Source organism: Phyllobates terribilis, unplaced genomic scaffold (genome assembly GCF_046119375.1).
Source record: "Phyllobates terribilis strain yellow unplaced genomic scaffold, ASM4611937v1 Scaffold_3__8_contigs__length_932513732, whole genome shotgun sequence".
Classification (NCBI taxonomy): Eukaryota; Metazoa; Chordata; class Amphibia; order Anura; family Dendrobatidae; genus Phyllobates; species Phyllobates terribilis.
This window is the reverse complement of record NW_027362763.1, coordinates 61756070-61775517: the sequence shown is the minus strand read 5'-3', so window position 1 is coordinate 61775517 and position 19448 is coordinate 61756070. Positions and strand designations below refer to the sequence as shown.

At 41.2% G+C, this 19448-nt stretch overlaps 1 protein-coding gene across 1 annotated transcript in view; it reads right to left on the bottom strand.

The window, feature by feature from the left end:
• Window positions 1–19448, bottom strand: part of LOC141258799 (aminopeptidase NAALADL1-like) — a 52088-nt gene that overhangs the window by 7230 nt on the left and 25410 nt on the right. The window contains exons 9-16 of the mRNA XM_073673934.1: window positions 18898–19017; window positions 18731–18816; window positions 15349–15412; window positions 13591–13658; window positions 12777–12865; window positions 12402–12492; window positions 4629–4710; window positions 3481–3651 (exon numbers count right to left, since the gene is read on the bottom strand). Coding sequence (XP_073530035.1) covers window positions 3481–3651; window positions 4629–4710; window positions 12402–12492; window positions 12777–12865; window positions 13591–13658; window positions 15349–15412; window positions 18731–18816; window positions 18898–19017 — 771 coding nt within the window. The remainder of the gene's footprint in view (window positions 1–3480; window positions 3652–4628; window positions 4711–12401; window positions 12493–12776; window positions 12866–13590; window positions 13659–15348; window positions 15413–18730; window positions 18817–18897; window positions 19018–19448) is intronic.

Genomic DNA, 19448 nt, shown 5'->3' with positions numbered 1-19448 from the left:
CGGAGATGGGAGAAGAGCAGAGCAGCACCGGCCCGCTGGCCAGGAGCCTGCTGGAGACAACGGAAGGAGAGCAGAGCAGCACCGACCCGTTGGTCAGGAGCCTGCTAGAAGCAACGACCCCACTAGGCTTAGTGGAGGTCTTGGCACAGCTCCCCCGAGATCGGGAGTGTGCACAGACTGCGCTGGAGGGCCTCGCACGGAGGATGGCCCGGGTGCAACGAGAGACGTTAGCAGAATGGAGCCGTGAGATGGCCCAGCAGACAAGAACTCGTCAGCGGAGCACGCCACCCGAGACGAGGAGACAGACCGCCTCTGAGGATGGCGCAGGAGGACTGAAGGCCGGAGACGGCGCCGAGAAGGGAGCCGAACGAAAGGAGGCAGGTAAAGGGGACGTTTCTACCCCAAACCGGGAAACCGCGTACCTGCCCCAGCTCCCCGTCGCAGAGCCCGAAGTACCCCCTGCCGTGCCCGTAACCGCAACGTCACCGCCGCAGACTAGGCCTCAAACGGGAGCCGCGACCCCTGTGACGTCATACGCCTCGACCCCGAGCGTGACCAAGCAGGAAGTACCATCGGCCTGGTCGCAAGGCCTAGTACCCCCGGGCGCCGCAATACCAACAGCGCCCCCTACCTCCGCGGAGCCACCGGCCTGGTCGCAGGGCCAAGTAGCCCAGGGCGCCGCCGTCCTTACGGTGCCCTTCACTTTCCAGGTGCCCCAGGCCTGGCCGCAAGGCCTGGGCAACCCGGGCGCCACCACCACCGCGCCCATAAAACCAAGAGTGCCGCATCTGGGAGAAGATCTGTTCGCCCAGCCTACGTGCCCGGACGGGTCTGAAACTGAAACTGTCCACAAAGAAAGAGCAGGAGGACGTTGTCGTTGAGTACAGCGGAGTAGAGACTGTAAATAGTTGCCCGTCGGGGCACAGTGAACTGTTGCTAATATAGTCCCCGTTGGGACCAGCGAATTGAACTGTTACCGGTATTTCCCTTAATCCCTCTGACCGAGGACTGAGAGCGGTCATCCCTATTCCCATTACCTGGCCGAGGACTGAGAGCGGCCATACCCCTTTGTATATAGTTGCGCTTCCTAAAGCGCCCCCTACCGGTTTTATAGGAAAACCATTTTTCTAAGAGACTGTCGCACTTTTCCCGGACACACGTTGCACAGTGTCCGGAGGAGGAACCAGAAAAAGAAGAAAGAATGTTTATATGAAAAGTTTTATATGATGTTTTATTATGTTTATGTTTATGAAAAAAAAAAAAAAAATGTATGTTTGTGGATGTTTTGTCTTACAGCCCGAGGACGTGCTGTGATTTACCAGGGGGGAATGTAGCACCCTGAGGATTCGGCTGCTACAGGGGTATTGCACCTCAACCAGAGGTGTGATATTCCACTCCCGGGTAAGGATGGAGTGTGGAACTGAGCTCAGAAAGCTGCATGCACTACACACATCCCATTTCCGAGGAGCAGACCAACGGTACTCCCACTTAGAAATGTGCAGGTACGACCGAGTCTGTTCCTGGCTGGAGTGGGAGGGGGGTGGTACATCCCAGTAGTGTAGGGGCAGATAGGGGGAGCAGCCTGGGTAAAGATAGGAGCTCATTGGGTGCTGGTCACCTGAGCTCACACATAGAGGGAGTATTTAAGGTGGGCACCATCTAAGATCAGGGTCAGTCTGTCAGTCTGTGAGAAGTCAGAGGAAGAGAGCAGAGCAGCCCCAGAGCAAGAGTGAGAGAGGAGCAAGAAAGACCCAGAGGGGGAAACAAGAAGGAACTCTGAGAACCCACATACAAACCTAGGGTGAAGAGTTGGCAAAAGGGTACCGGATCCCAAACTGGTGGGGGCAAAAGCACACCTCAGCCAGAGACCGGAGGCCGTGGGCAGGATCTGCCACGGCCACCCTCCACATCTACCCTGAAGGCAAACCACATGTAGGGTCAGGGAACCCAAGGCCAAGGGTCTCCCAACAGAAGGCCCGAGGGAGCTGGACCTAGGTGGATCCCTGGTGGGGACGGCCAGAAGAAAGGACAAGAAGGAGGGCTCAGGGACACGCTCCGGACTTGCTTGGGGGTTGGCTGAATCCAGGACCTGGTGGACGCAGCACGGCTCGGGTGGTCACTCAAGGCCGGAGTGACCGGAATATCTGCAGTAAGTAAACACCCTGAACTGCACAACCCGACTCTGTCTTTAATTACCATCTACGCTGCACCACCACAACCCCCATCCTCTGCACCTGACCCCCTGAGGCCATACCCCTCCCGTTGGGGGTTATACTATCTAAAGCTGCACCAACACCATCAGCCTCAGCGGACCCTGCTGCAGCGGCGGCCGTAGTGACCGCAATCCAACGTGTGGCGTAGTCGACATAACGAACTTTGTAACATCTGTAGGACTGCCACATACTCTGAGCTTGACACCCTGGGCACGGACCGGGTCACAGCCACTCGGAGACTACAACCCCCATCTGATCCGGCTCCGGGTATTCCCCTAAAGAATATGGCCCAGGGGGCGCGTCACATGCACACCAACTTATACTCCAGTTCATCTCTTTAGTTTCTTTTTATCTATCCATACATATCTGTGTGTGTGTGTCTATCTATATATATACCGTATATATCTTGTATGGCAGATGTGCACTTTGATGTATGGAGTGCGCTGAGGTTTTGTTATACAGCCGACACCCGAGTGACTGCAGCGATCAGAGCTGGCTCAGATCACAGCATTTCTACAGCTTAAATGCCACAATTGTAGCAGCAGCATTTAAGAGGTTGGAAATTTTAGGAAGGTGTCTCCTTCTGACCCTCATCATCCCTTTTCTAAACATGACTGCCGACAGCGGAGGGCATTGTCATGGCAGATGTGGGGCCTACTAAAGGGCCCTGTGTCTTTCCTGCTTGCACACCTTTGAAGCCTCATAGGAGATTGGTAAATTTACGATACGCTGCAATATTACAGATTGTGCAAAGAATCAAGTGATCGCAGGTTCAAGACCCTTAATGGCAACTGATAAAATGTGAAAAAATATATAAAAAAATGCAGAAATGCGTTAGATTTTTAAAAAAAATTCTCTGTTTTTAACGGATTAAGTAAGGAATGTTTTATTGCTGAATATTTTTATGAATATCAGAATATATATTCCTTAGGTTAAAGGTCAAAACAGAAAAATAATTAAAATGGCAGTATCTCTGTTTTTTTTCTATTCAATTTGGTTCTCAAAAAGATGAAATAATAAGAGATCAGAAAGTCACGGCAATGATAAAAAAAGAAAAACTCTTGGAAGAAGAGGAAAAATTGTCAGCGAAGAGGGGACAACTAGGACCTCGTGTAAACCTGGAGCTAGAGATATGTAGAAATCCCAAAACTTGTCATAGATGGTCTCTGTAGGATTATATTGGTTCCTGACTCAGTGGGTAAGTCAGAGATCAGCAGCGCAGACACTTGAATGGAAACTGTAGTAATTAATATATTTATACTGTTACCTAGAGAGATGTTATATTTGCTCAGATTGGCCTGGAAACTTTCCGCTTGCTTATAAAACCCATCCAATGTTTCGCCATAATCTCTCGCCCCCAGGGGCAGGATGAGACTGTCTGCTAAACGCAGTAGTACATTGCCGGCCGTGCGTGCCACCGTCTGATGGCTGGTAAACCCTAAAGATATAACAAAAAAAAAACCACACATGGTAAATAAATAAGTTATGGCGTCATAGCCACGCATATAAACTACCGACCCATTCTCATGGGGACGCGGGACGAGCAGTCGGACCCCTGCTAATCATATATGGTTAAAATGGTTGTTTACTAATACGTTTTAGAATAATTTATTATTAATTTTGTTTTATTATCAAGCACGGTGAGGTATAAGAAATATATCAACAGAAAAAGAGATAAAACACTAATTTAATGTATTCCTTTTGCTCTTGTGTGCACACTCCTGCTCCGGTTTCGTAGTTTTCTCTTCCAGTGTATGGTGACACTTGATTACTACAGCCAATCAGTAGCCACTGCTTCTTCAAGGCTGCAGCCAATCAGTGGGGGATGATTGGCTGCAGCAATCATGTGATGTCACCCACAAGAAGATGAAGTGAGGAGAGCGTCTGGAGACATAGGAAGCGATGCCCAATATCCTTTTTTTTTGGAGGGGTGGAGAGAGTATATATAAAATTAGTAGAAGACCACCTCTTTGATGAGAATTCAAACACATTTGATAAATGAATGGCTTTAGTAACCCATCAGAACTATTATTTCTTAAAGGGGATAACAGCTATCTATGGAGTATCTACAGGATATCACCTCTTACCAACAACATCCCAGGGATAACCCTATTTTTTTTACATATGTGCCTGTGGATAGGCCAAAAAGGTATATAACGATAATACTTCTTTAAAGGGGTTGTCTGGTTTAGATATTCTGAGATATTTTAAGGGAGTACTTTTATCTCTTGACCAGAAGAGAGAATAATGAAATATGGTATTCCTCTTTCTGGAGTACCTGCAGTACTGATTGTATACTATAGGTAACAAATGCTATTATATTTTATATAAAGGTGTAATAAAGCTGACCTAAAGAAGCAAGAGCCCACTACTCCAGCTATATATGCCTCCATGGATACAATTTTGCCACTTTACCTGGATCTATATATTTAGAAGCATAATCAAAAGTGTCAAACGCTGTGTGGTAGGCAGGATATATGCGAGCCGATGTCACCCTCTGTATGGTTTAAAAGAATAAATAGAAAATTAGGACACCTGCAAAATATCTCCAACAATTGACAGTATTAAAATAGTATATAATTCCGGTACAAAGGGGCAGCATTATAGTAGTTATATTCTTTTACATAGGGGTCAGTATTATAGTAGTTATATTCTTGTACATAGGGGGCAGTATTATAGTAGTTATATTCTTGTACATAGGGGCAGTATTATAGTAGTTATATTCTTGTACATATGGAACAGTATTATAGTAGTTATATTCTTGTACATAGGGAACAGTATTATAGTAGTTATATTCTTGTACATAGGGGCAGTATTATAGTAGTTATATTCTTGTACATAGGGGCAGTATTATAGTAGTTATATTCTTGTACATAGGGGCAGTATTATAGTAGTTATATTCTTGTACATAGGGAACAGTATTATAGTAGTTATATTCTTGTACATAGGGGCAGTATTATAGTAGTTATATTCTTGTACATAGGGGCAGTATTATAGTAGTTATATTCATGTACATAGGAGCAGTATTATAGTAGTTATATTCCTGTACATAGGGGGCAGTATTATAGTAGTTATATTCTTGTACATAGGAGCAGTATTATAGTAGTTATATTCCTGTACATAGGGGCAGTATTATAGTAGCTATATTCTTGTACATAGGGGGCAGTATTATAGTAGTTATATTCTTGTACATAGGAGCAGTATTATAGTAGTTATATTCTTGCACATAGGAGCAGTATTATAGTAGTTATATTCTTGTACATAGGAGCAGTATTATAGTAGTTATATTCTTGTACATAGGGGTCAGTATTATAGTAGTTATATTCTTGTACATAAGGAGCAGTATTATAGTAGTTATATTCTTGTACACAGGGAGCAGTATTATAGTAGTTATATTCTTGTACATAGGGGCAGTATTATAGTAGTTATATTCTTGTACATAGGGGCAGTATTATAGTAGTTATATTCATGTACATAGGAGCAGTATTATAGTAGTTATATTCTTGTACATAGGGGGTAGTATTATAGTAGTTATATTCTTGTACATAGGAGCAGTATTATAGTAGTTATATTCTTGCACATAGGAGCAGTATTATAGTAGTTATATTCTTGTACATAGGAGCAGTATTATAGTAGTTATATTCTTGTACATAGGGGTCAGTATTATAGTAGTTATATTCTTGTACATAAGGAGCAGTATTATAGTAGTTATATTCTTGTACACAGGGAGCAGTATTATAGTAGTTATATTCTTGTACATAGGGGTCAGTATTATAGTAGTTATATTCTTGTACATAGGGGTCAGTATTATAGTAGTTATATTCTTGTACATAGGAGCAGTATTATAGTAGTTATATTCATGTACATAGGAGCAGTATTATAGTAGTTATATTCTTGTACATAGGGGGTAGTATTATAGTAGTTATATTCTTGAACATAGGAGCAGTATTATAGTAGTTATATTCTTGTACATAGGAGCAGTATTATAGTAGTTATATTCTTGTACATAGGGGCAGTATTATAGTAGTTATATTCTTGTACATAGGAGCAGTATTATAGTAGTTATATTCTTGCACATAGGGGCAGTATTATAGTAGTTATATTCTTGCACATAGGGGCAGTATTATAGTAGTTATATTCTTGTACATAGGGGCAGTATTATAGTAGTTATATTCTTGTACATAGTGTAATGCAGCGACTTGCTGGCATTACGGTAATGGTCCAGGATGTGTTTTACCTGACCATGTACCTTCCACCTCAGGTGACTGGTCACATGACTGTGACATAGCACAGGTCCTGCGCGCACAGAATGTCTGTCTGATCACATGACTGTGACATCAGCAAGGTCCTGTCAGTGTGTGTGTGTGTGTGCACGGGATGCATATATAAACCCTGCTTGATGGGAGACAGGTGTGTTCTGTGAGAGAGGCGTAAGGCCTGTTCCCGTGTGTGTGGGACACCGACCGTGTGAGGCCTAGTGAAGCCTGGTGCCTGAAAGGTCGAGCCTGGATCCTGTGAGTGGATGCTAGTGGCCTTGGAAGGCAGAGGCTTGATGAAGAGTCCTGAAAGGCAGAGCCTGGATCCTGTGTGGATGTCAGTGGCCTTTGAGGGAACGACGGCTGGAGACCCCCACCTGGGAAGAAGCAAAGCCACAGTGGTGGCAAGCCTAATGGACTGCAGCAGCTAAACCCGGCAAAGGTAATACACTGTGTTATATGGACATTAATATGGACATTGCTATGTTGTTACCTTGCTGAAGGCTGTACCAGGAGCAAGTGGGCCGGTCTGCCACTTGGCTCGTGAACATTATATACAGTGGTGGCCAAAAGTATTGGCACCCCTGCAATTCTGTCAGATAATACTCAGTTTCTTCCTGAAAATGATTGCAATCACAAATTCTTTGGTATTATTATCTTCATTTAATTTGTCTTCAATGAAAAAACACAAAAAGAATTGTCCTAAAGCCAAATTGGATATAATTCCACACCAAACCTAAAAAAGGGGGTGGACAAAAGTATTGGCACTGTTTGAAAAATCATGTGATGCTTCTCTAATTCGTGTAATTAACAGCACCTGTAACTTACCTGTGGCACCTAACAGGTGTTGGCAATAACTAAATCACACTTGCAGCCAGTTAACATGGATTAAAGTTGACTCAACCTCTGTCCTGTGTCCTTGTGTGTACCACATTGAGCATGGAGAAAAGAAAGAAGACCAAAGAACTGTCTGAGGACTTGAGAAACCAAATTGTGAGGAAGCATGAGCAATCTCAAGGCTACAAGTCCATCTCCAAAGACTTGAATGTCCCTGTGTCTTCCGTGCGCAGTGTCATCAAGAAGTTTAAAGCCCATGGCACTGTGGCTAACCTCCCTAGATGTGGACGGGAAAGAAAAATTGACGAGAGATTTCAACGCAAGATTGTGCGGATGGGGGATAAAGAACCTCAACTAACATCCAAACAAGTTCAAGCTGCCCTGCAGTCCGAGGGTACAACAGTGTCAACCCGTACTATCCGTCGGCGTTTGAATGAAAAGGGACTGTATGGTAGGATACCCAGGAAGACCCCACTTCTTACCCCGAGACATAAAAAATCCAGGCTGGAGTTTGCCAAAACTTACCTGAGAAAGCCTAAAACTTTTTGGAAGAATGTTCTCTGGTCAGATGAGACAAAAGTAGAGCTTTTTGGGAAAAAGCACCAACATAAAGTGTACAGGAAAAAAAAAGAGGCATTCAAAGAAAAGAACACGGTCCCTACAGTAAAACATGGCGGAGGTTCCCTGATGTTTTGGGGTTGCTTTGCTGCCTCTGGCACTGGACTGCTTGACCGTGTGCATGGCATTATGAAGTCTGAAGACTACCAACAAATTTTGCAGCATAATGTAGGGCCCAGTGTGAGAAAGCTGGGTCTCCCTCAGAGGTCATGGGTCTTCCAGCAGGACAATGACCCAAAACACACTTCCAAAAGCACTATAAAATGGTTTGAGAGAAAGCACTGGAGACTTCTAAGGTGGCCAGCAATGAGTCCAGACCTGAATCCCATAGAACACCAGTGGAGAGATCTCAAAATGCCAGTTTGGAGAAGGCACCCTTCAAATATCAGGGACCTGGAGCAGTTTGCCAAAGAAGAATGGTCTACAATTCCAGCAGAGCATTGTAAGAAACTCATTGACGGTTACCGGAAGCGGTTGTTCGCAGTTATTTTGGCTAAAGGTTGTGCAACCAAGTATTAGGCTGAGGGTGCCAATACTTTTGTCTGGCCCATTTTTGGAGTTTTTTGTGAAATGATCAATGATTTGATTTTTGCTTCATTCTCTTTTGTGTTTTTTCCTTGCAATCAAATTAAATGAAGAGAATAATACCAAAGAATTTGTGATTGCAATCATTTTCAGGAAGAAACTGAGTATTATCTGACAGAATTGCAGGGGTGCCAATACTTTTTGCCACCACTGTATATATATGTGTGTCGGCGTGCCACTGAGTTGGACCCGGTGAACTGTGGTTTATGAAGTGCAATAAACTGCAGCATTGTGAAATACCGGAAGGACATTGCTGGTGTGCTTTGATTTACCCGGTGCAGCGAGTATCCCCCATTATGATGACTAGTGCTGCCTTACAATAGGAGCAGTATTATAGTAGTTATATTCTTGTACATAGGGGCAGTATTATAGTAGTTATATTCTTGTACATAGGGGCAGTATTATAGTAGTTATATTCTTGTACATTGGGAGTAGTATTATAGTAGTTATATTCTTGTACATAGGGGCAGTATTATAGTAGTTATATTCTTGTACATAGGGGCAGTATTATAGTAGTTATATTCTTGTACATAGGGGCAGTATTATAGTAGTTATAGTCTTGTACATAGGGGCAGTATTATAGTAGTTATATTCTTGTACATAGGGGGCAGTATTATAGTAGTTATATTCTTGAATATAGAGGGCAGTATTATAGTAGTTATATTTTTGTACATAGGGGGCAGTATTATAGTTGTTATATTCTTGTACATAGAGGGCAGTATTATAGTTGTTATATTCTTGCACATAGGGGGCAGTATTATAGTAGTTATATTCTTATACATAGGGGGCATTATTATAATAGTTATATTCCTGTACATAGGGGCGGTATTATAGTAGTTATATTCTTGTACATAGGAGCAGTATTATAGTAGTTATATTCTTGTACATAGGGGGCAGTATTATAGTAGTTATATTCTTGTACATAGGAGCAGTATTATAGTAGTTATATTCTTGTACATAGGGGCACTATTATAGTAGTTATATTCTTGTACATAGGGGGCTGTGTTATAGTAGTTATATTCTTGTACATAGGAGCAGTATTATAGTAGTTATATTCTTGAACATAGAGGGCAGTATTATAGTAGCTATATTTTTGTACATAGGGGGCAGTATTATAGTTGTTATATTCTTGTACATAGAGGGCAGTATTATAGTTGTTATATTCTTGCACATAGGGGGCAGTATTATAGTAGTTATATTCTTATACATAGGGAGCATTATTATAATAGTTATATTCCTGTACATAGGGGCGGTATTATAGTAGTTATATTCTTGTACATAGTGGCAGTATTCTAGTAGTTATATTCTAGTACATAGGGGCAGTATTATAGTAGTTATATTCTTGTACATAGGGGCAGTATTATAGTAGTTATATTCTTGTACATAGGGGCAGTATTATAGTAGTTATATTCTTGTACATAGGATCAGTATTATAGTAGTTATATTCTTGTGCATAGGGGGCAGTATTATAGTAGTTATATTCTTGTACATAGGAGCAGTATTATAGTAGTTATATTCTTGAACATAGAGGGCAGTATTATAGTAGTTATATTTTTGTACATAGGGGGCAGTATTATAGTTGTTATATTCTTGTACATAGAGGGCAGTATTATAGTTGTTATATTCTTGCACATAGGGGGCAGTATTATAGTAGTTATATTCTTATACATAGGGGGCATTATTATAATAGTTATATTCCTGTACATAGGGGCGGTATTATAGTAGTTATATTCTTGTACATAGGAGCAGTATTATAGTAGTTATATTCTTGTACATAGGGGGCAGTATTATAGTAGTTATATTCTTGTACATAGGAGCAGTATTATAGTAGTTATATTCTTGTACATAGGGGCAGTATTATAGTAGTTATATTCTTGTACATAGGGGCAGTATTATAGTAGTTATAGTCTTGTACATAGGGGCAGTATTATAGTAGTTATATTCTTGTACATAGGGGGCTGTGTTATAGTAGTTATATTCTTGTACATAGGAGCAGTATTATAGTAGTTATATTCTTGAACATAGAGGGCAGTATTATAGTAGTTATATTTTTGTACATAGGGGGCAGTATTATAGTTGTTATATTCTTGTACATAGAGGGCAGTATTATAGTTGTTATGTTCTTGCACATAGGGGGCAGTATTATAGTAGTTATATTCTTATACATAGGGGGCATTATTATAATAGTTATATTCCTGTACATAGGGGCGGTATTATAGTAGTTATATTCTTGTACATAGGAGCAGTATTATAGTAGTTATATTCTTGTACATAGGGGGCAGTATTATAGTAGTTATATTCTTGTACATAGGAGCAGTATTATAGTAGTTATATTCTTGTACATAGGGGCACTATTATAGTAGTTATATTCTTGTACATAGGGGGCTGTGTTATAGTAGTTATATTCTTGTACATAGGAGCTGTATTATAGTAGTTATATTCTTGAACATAGAGGGCAGTATTATAGTAGCTATATTTTTGTACATAGGGGGCAGTATTATAGTTGTTATATTCTTGAACATAGAGGGCAGTATTATAGTTGTTATATTCTTGCACATAGGGGGCAGTATTATAGTAGTTATATTCTTATACATAGGGAGCATTATTATAATAGTTATATTCCTGTACATAGGGGCGGTATTATAGTAGTTATATTCTTGTACATAGTGGCAGCATTCTAGTAGTTATATTCTAGTACATAGGGGCAGTATTATAGTAGTTATATTCTTGTACATAGGGGCGGTATTATAGTAGTTATATTCTTGTACATAGGGGGCAGTATTATAGTAGTTATATTCTTATACATAGGATCAGTATTATAGTAGTTATATTCTTGTACATACGGGCAGTATTATAGTAGTTATATTCTTGTACATACGGGCAGTATTATAGCAGTTATATTCTTATACATAGGATCAGTATTATAGTAGTTATATTCTTGTACATAGGGGGCAGTATTATAGTAGTTATATTCTTGTACATAGGGGCAGTATTATAGTAGTTATATTCTTGTACATAGGGGGCAGTATTATAGTAGTTATATGCTTGTACATAGGGGCAGTATTATAGTAGTTATATTCTTGTACATAGGGGGCAGTATTATAGTAGTTATATTCTTGTGCATAGGGGCAGTATTATAGTAGTTATATTCTTGTACATAGGGGGCAGTATTATAGTAGTCATATTCTTGTACATAGGGGGCAGTATTATAGTAGTTATATTCTTGTACATAGGGGGCAGTATTATAGTAGTTATATTCTTGTGCATAGGGGGCAGTATTATAGTAGTTATATTCTTGTACATAGGAGCAGTATTATAGTAGTTATATTCTTGTACATAGGGGCAGTATTATAGTAGTTATATTCTTGTACATAGGAGCAGTATTATAGTAGTTATATTCTTGTACATAGGGGCAGTATTATAGTAGTTATATTCTTGTATATAGGGGGCAGTATTATAGTAGTTATATTCTTGTACATAGGAGCAGTATTATAGTAGTTATATTCATGTACATAGGAGCAGTACTATAGTAGTTATATTCTAGTATATAGGAAACAGTATTAGAGTACTTATATATCTGTACGTAGGGACTATATTATAGTTGTTATATTTTTCACTAGTGGCAATTTAATAATAAATATTTCTTCATAGGGCAACATTATAATAGATGTTACTGATGCAGTGAAAAAATATTTTATTTTGATTGGGCCGTTAAATAACAAATTCTTCTATATTGAAAGCCTTAATGCGCTGATATGAGTTGCCACCTTCCCTCTGTCCCCCATCCCTCTTGTTAGTTCATACATCACTCCACAGAAGACCTCAGTAAGCTCAGAACTAAATATCAGACTGTGGTTTTTACACTGATCTTTATTCCACCATCATTACTCACTGTATCATAGGTGTATGCAATGTCCATGCAAGTTATACCCAAGTAATGTAGAAATGGGGCGTAGTCACTGCCGATACCCAGGGTCCCAATCCTACAGAGAAAGTAATGAAAATATAAAAAAAATCACTATATACTGAGAGTGAACAACGTTACAGAAAAGGTGAAGAACTATTATTACCGACGAATGCCACATCACATACAGGACTGTAGTGTACCCATCATTTCTGTACAAACCAGGACGATATTCTGGAGGAATTGGAGTGGATACTCAAGTATAAGGGACTATTTTCTCCAAAGACCTCAGAAGGAGCAGCGGTGCTTGCCGAGATCATTGACATGATATAATTAAGAGATAGATGGAAATGCAGAACTCACTGGGGAATGACGCCATGCTGTGTGCTGGTGCGGTTGGAGTGACTTTTCCAGTTATCATACACGGTTAGGTCATTTTGGGGGGTTTTCACCTGGGGCAAAGAAAAATATGAGAATGACAAGACATTTCTGTGGAAATATACAGTACAGACCAAAAGTTTGGACACACCTTCTCATTTAAAGATTTTTCTGTATTTTCATGACTATGAAAATTGTACATTCACACTGAAGGCATCAAAACTATGAATTAACACATGTGGAATTATATACTTAACAAAAAAGTGTGAAACAACTGAAAATATGTCTTATATTCTAGGTTCTTCAAAGTAGCCACCTTTTGCTTTGATGACTGCTTTGCACACTCTTGGCATTCTCTTGATGAGCTTCAAGAGGTAGTCACCGGAAAAAAATGAAAATCTAATATCTACAAGAGTTATTATACAAAAGAAGAAAAGAAATCCGAAAACATCAAAGTTATATAATAAAAAGAAAGAAGAGTAATTCTGAAAACATGTAAGAAAGCATTAAAACAAAATATAGAAAAATAACTCTGAAAGCAGCTAAGAACATATTAACATAAAAAAATAGAAAATGACTCTGAAAATGGCAAAAAAATGTGTGAAATAAAAAAATCTAAATATCAGAATGCTTGATGGAAGCTCAGATAGTGCCAGTATGACCCCAGACCATCTCAGCAGAATTCAGAATGGAGGTTTAGATGGAGTGATGGAGTCTTTTTAGCGTTTAGGTTGTGCTTTTTCAGGCAGTTGTGAGTGGTCGATGTCCTTTACTTTCTCACATCAGATAATGGAGTTACCTGTTTAGATGCAGCAAAGACCACACCTTGTGCTGGAGGAGTCCCCTGAACCCTCAATGTTGCGTTCGCTGAAAGAGGAAAATTATTTGTCATGTTGCCGCATAAAAGTTCTCAGACAGTTCTCTTCTCCTCTTTCTGTTCTCCATGCTTAGTGTGGTACACAGACACACAATGCAAAGATTGAGTCAACTTCTCTTTTTATCTGGTTTCAGGTGTGATTTTCATATTGCCCACACTGGTTACTTGCCACAGGTGAGTATGAACGAGCATCACATGCTGAAAACAAAGTTGTTTACCCACAATTTTAGAAAAGTGGCAATAATTTTATCCAGCCCATTTTTGGGGTTTTGTGTGAAATAATGTCCAATTTGCCTTTTTTTTTCTCTTTTTTTTTGTGTGTTGTTCCAATACACATAAAGGAAATAAATCCGTGTATAAAAAAACGTGTATAATTGCAATCAGTTTCTGGGAAAAATGGTCCATTTTCTGGAACAATTTCAAGGGTGCCAACACTTTCGGCCATGGTTGTATATATATATATATATATATATATATATATATATATATATATATGTGATATGATGATATATTTAACTCTAAACCAGAGTGCACACAACGTCTTTTTCAGGTGAATTCCGTTCTGAAAACCGCCTGAAAAAGCGCTAACTAAACGTCCAAATGAATCATCATATCCAATTCTCTGTAAAAACGACCTGCTGTTCACATGCTCAGTTTTTTTCAGTGTCTTTTAACCGCTTCAGGTTTTCAAAGATGCCAAGTTGTTAAAAGAAGTGACCTGACAATTTTCAAGGTGTTTTCTGCTCTGAATACACTTTATATTTACAACACATGTCAATAGGAAAGCAAAAAAGATGCCAAGGAGTCTTTTTGAGCATTTCGTCAGCGTTCTGGCTTCAAAAAATGCTAACAATTTCTTCATTTCTCAATTGAGTTAAAAAACATCCGGAATCTAGATGCTAGTAAAAGACACCCTGTAACACTTAAAAAAACACTAAAGATATTGAAAAAGCGTTCAGAAAGCTGCCAGAAATGCTTAAAAAAATATGGACGGTTTTGACCAAATTTCACTAAGACATCCCTGGTGTCATAATAGAGCAATAGTTTTAGCACTGCCACCAGCTGGGAGGCACATGCAAGAAGTCTGAGATCTTTTGCCTTAAAGGGGTTGTCCACTAATCTGACCCCTTCTGAATCCCTAAGTTTCTCCCCAGTAAAATAATAGCACCTATACTCACCTCTGGTGCCGTTCCAGTGGTGTCGGCACTGGCTCTCCCGGGGCTTGCGTGACATTATGTTACACAATCCCTGCGGCCAATCAGCACCGGCTTCACTCTCCTCTGCTTCGATCTGAAGGAAGAGAGCAGCCACGGCTCTCACTTATTCAAGATGTGAATTACGTCAGTAGGAGAGCCCCGGGAGAGCCGCAGCCAACACCTCCTGAATGGCACCGGAGGTAAGTGTATATATTACTATTTTACTAGGGGAAACATAGGGATTCAGAAGGGTTTGGAAAACCCATTTAAGAATCATTGCAAGATTTATTAGGAAACACTATAATCTATAATATATGGAATAACACCAAGAATAACTCTTTGTATTTTGCATAGAGGAGCACTCTTTTCAGTACCCTAAAAGGGAGACTTCAATATTGTGCCTTATGTCCCTGTATGTACTGCCCGGGAGTGCACTAGAAAAGATGAGGTTGCATATAGTTAATTTATTCAATATGAAACTCACCAAAGACAGAGATGTCTACATTGATATAGGCCACAGTTCTGTCCCTTAATTTACTATAGTAATCCTAAAATGTAGAAAAAAACATCATAATTACAGTATATGAAAAAAAAATAAATAAAATGTGCAATTTACGTAAAAAACTAATGCAACTTACAATAAGTAATACTTTGCACACAGAGGCTTTGAAATTTGAGGGTTCAGATGCAATTATAATAAAACTTTTTGGAACTTTTAGAGAATACAATGATTAACCTCTTGTCACCGTGGGCTGTACTGGAAGCCGCTCTCAATGACCAGTGAAATAATTAATGATGAAAGACAAAAAACCTGTGCACGTTGCATTGACCTAACAGGAAGACTGATCGATAGCTGGTCTTCTACTACCAAAAATGGGAGTAACTTCATTTTTGTATGTTCAGCTTCTACTGTATATCTTAATTCACTGTTCCATAAAACATTTGGATGTATACATCTTTGTACTGAGGGAACAACCTGCATCAGAGAACGTTCTAATTCTGACTGCTTATATGCTGTAATGCCACTGCCGGCGTCCCCACATGTTTCCCCTTTACTCACCATGCAGGAATGCCAGCATACTAACCGCCCCTGCCCCACGGCGTGTTCTCTGCCTCCTGGCCTGTGTGTGCGCCGCACTATCCCGGCAGGCGTGACAGATGATTCGGTCAATAGTCATCATGGCATCGAAGAAGTTTAATAGAGGAACCTAACCGTACCCTTCATCGTGATCATCGGAGGCATGGTCTAATACATTTTCTGCCAGTTTAAAGAGAACCTGTCATCACGATTTAACCTGTAAAAGTGAAGATACGGCCCTGATATACTGATTAAATGGATAGCTGTAGTGAAAAAAATCTGTAGCCTGGTGCTTGCTTAATTCACCTTAGAAGTTTTGGTGCAATAACCTCTTCGTGCATCGGGGCGGGACTGTGGGTAGGGTCTTGGGCTCTGCCGTGGCCCCCCCGTATTTGTATGAGCCTCCTTTTTTAAATTTTGCGCTAGGGACGCCCTTGCCTCGGGCGGCGCTTGCGCACTTTCATGTCCCGGTGTTCTCCAGCAAAAATGCTGCTGGAGGTGGCTCATGCTCAGATCAACCTTATGGTTTCCAACAAAATGGCAGCACATGTGCAGATAGAGATCTCGGCTTGTCAATGAGCTGCGATCCCAATCAGTGCATGCGCAGCCACGGGCGCCATTTTGCTCAGACTGCTAGAGGTTAATCTGAGCATGCGCCAGGACACGAATGTGTGCGGGCAGCGCTAGTAAGAATTTAAAAAAGGAGGCTCATACAAATAAGAAGGGGAAATGGCAGAGCCGAGGACCCTACCCACAGTCCCGTCCCGATGCACGAAAAGGCTATTGCACCAAAACTTCTAAGGAGAATTAACAAGAACTGGGCTATGGATTTTTTCACTACAGGAGTCCATTAAATACGCTGCTCAAAAAAATAAAGGGAATACTTAAACAACAGAATATAACTCAAAGTAAATAAAATTTCTGTGAAATCAAACTGTCCACTTGGGAAGCAACACTGATTGACAATCAATTTCACATGCTGTTGTGCAAATGGAATAGACAATAGATGGAAATTATTGGCAATTATCAAGACACCCTCAATAAAGGAGTGGTTCTGCAGGTGGGGACCACAGACCACATCTCAGTACCAGTGCTTTCTGGCTGATGTTTTGGTCACTTTTGAATGTTGGTTGTGCTTTCACACTCGTGGTAGCATGAGACGGACTCTAGAACCCACAGAAGTTGCTCAGGTAGTGCAGCTCATCCAGGATGGCACATCAATGCGAGCTGTGGCAAGAAGGTTTGCTGTGTCTGTCAGCGTAGTGTCCAGAGGCTGGAGGCGCTACCAGGAGACAGGCCAGTACACCAGGAGACGTGGAGGGGGCCGTAGGAGGGCAACAACCCAGCAGCAGGACCGCTACCTCCGCCTTTGTGCAAGGAGGAACAGGAGGAGCACTGCCAGAGCCCTGAAAAATGACCTCCAGCAGGCCACAAAAGTGCATGTGTCTGCACAAACGGTTAGAAACTGACTCCATGAGGGTGGTATGAGGGCCCAACGTCCACAGATGGGGGTTGTGCTCACAGCCCAACACCGTGCATGATGCTTGGCATTTGCTACAGAGCACCAGGATTGGCAAAGTCGCCACTGGCGCCCTGTGCTCTTCACAGATGAAAGCAGGTTCACACTGAGCACATGTGACATACGTGACAGAGTATGGAGACGCCATGGAGCGTGATCTGCTGCCTGCAACATCCTTCAGCATGGCCGGTTTTGCAGTGGGTCAATAATGGTGTGGGGTGGCATTTCTTTGGAGGGCCGCACAGCCATCCATGTGCTCACCAGAGGTAGCCTGACTGCCATTAGATACAGAGATGAGATCCTCAGACCCCTTGTGAGACCATATGCTGGTGCGGTTGGCCCTGGGTTCCTCCTAATGCAGGACAATGCCAGACCTTATGTGGCTGGAGTGTGTCAGCAGTTCCTGCAAGATGAAGGCATTGAAGCTATGGACTGGCCCGCCCGTTCCCCAAACCTGAATCCGATTGAGCACATCTGGGACATCATGTCTCGCTCCATCCACCAATGTCACGTTGCACCACAGACTGTCCCGGAGTTGGTGGATGCTTTAGTCCAGGTCTGGGAGGAGATCCCACAGGAGACCATCCGCAACCTCATCAGGAGCATGCCCAGGCGTTGTAGGGAGGTCATACAGGCACGTGGAGGCCACACACAATACTCAGCCTCATCAGGAGCATGCCCAGGCGTTGTAGGGAGGTCATACAGGCACAAGGAGGCCACACACAATACTCAACCTCATCAGGAGCATGCCCAGGCATTGTAGGGAGGTCATACAGGCACGTGGAGGCCACACACAATACTGAGCCTCATTTTGACTTGTTTTAAGGACATTACATCAAAGTTGGATCAGCCTGTAGTGTGTTTTTCCACTTTAATTTTGGGGGTGACTCCAAATCCAGGCCTCCATTGGTTAATACATTTGATTTCCATTGATGATTTTTGTGTGATTTTGTTGTCAGCACATTCAACTTTGTACAGAACAAAGTATTCAATGAGAATATTTCATTCATTCAGATCCAGGATGCGTTACTTGAGTGCTCCCTTTATTTTTTTGAGCAGTGTATATGGGCCATATATATGGGCCATTATGTCTGTACCTTTACTTTAACAGGTTAAATTTTGATGAAATGTTCTCTTTAAATGATGCAGCCAACATATCCAATGGTGGACAGCCTTTATGCCACCATACTCGATAGATACATATTAGACAATCCAAGCAATGGTTAGAAATGACTGTGAAGACCACTTTCTATGCATCTCCTCTTTTACCTCCGCAAACTCGGTTGAGCCGATAAGACCAAACTCTTCTGCTCCCCAACTGCCAAAAATGATGCTTCTACGAGGACGCCATTTACCTGAAATATGTCACAGATTAACAGAACCCCATAGTGAATATTTACAAGAAGGGGGTACAGCTAAAATTGGAGGAAGCGTACCACTTTTCAGCTTGGTGCCCAAAATTCTGGTTATCTCCAACATCACTGCAGTCCCACTGCTCGGATCGATGGCTCCATGCACCCAGCTGTCCCTGTGGTTACCATACATAATGTACCTGTCTGGATATGGAGAAGTTTCCATAATAGCAGATATGTGAATAACCAATATGACAATCATATATCAATGGGATGATAATCAGGTGTGATCGTCAACCTGTTTTATTTAACCCCTTGATGCGACAGTCAATTTCCATTTTTGTGTCTCCGTTTTTTTCCTCCTCTTCTTCCCAGAGCCATAACTCTTTTATTTTTCTGTCCACATAGACATGTGGGGACTTTTTTTTTGAGGGACAAGTTGTACATTTGAATGACACCATTCATTTTACCATATAGTGTACTGAAAAATGAGAAAAAAATCCAAGTGGGTAGAAATTGTGGGAAAAAAATGCAATTCTGACATTGTTTTTTGGGGAATTATTTTTATGGTGCAAGTTTTGTGATAAAAATGACCTCGCCATAGGATTCTAATCCTCAGTACTATTACGGCAATA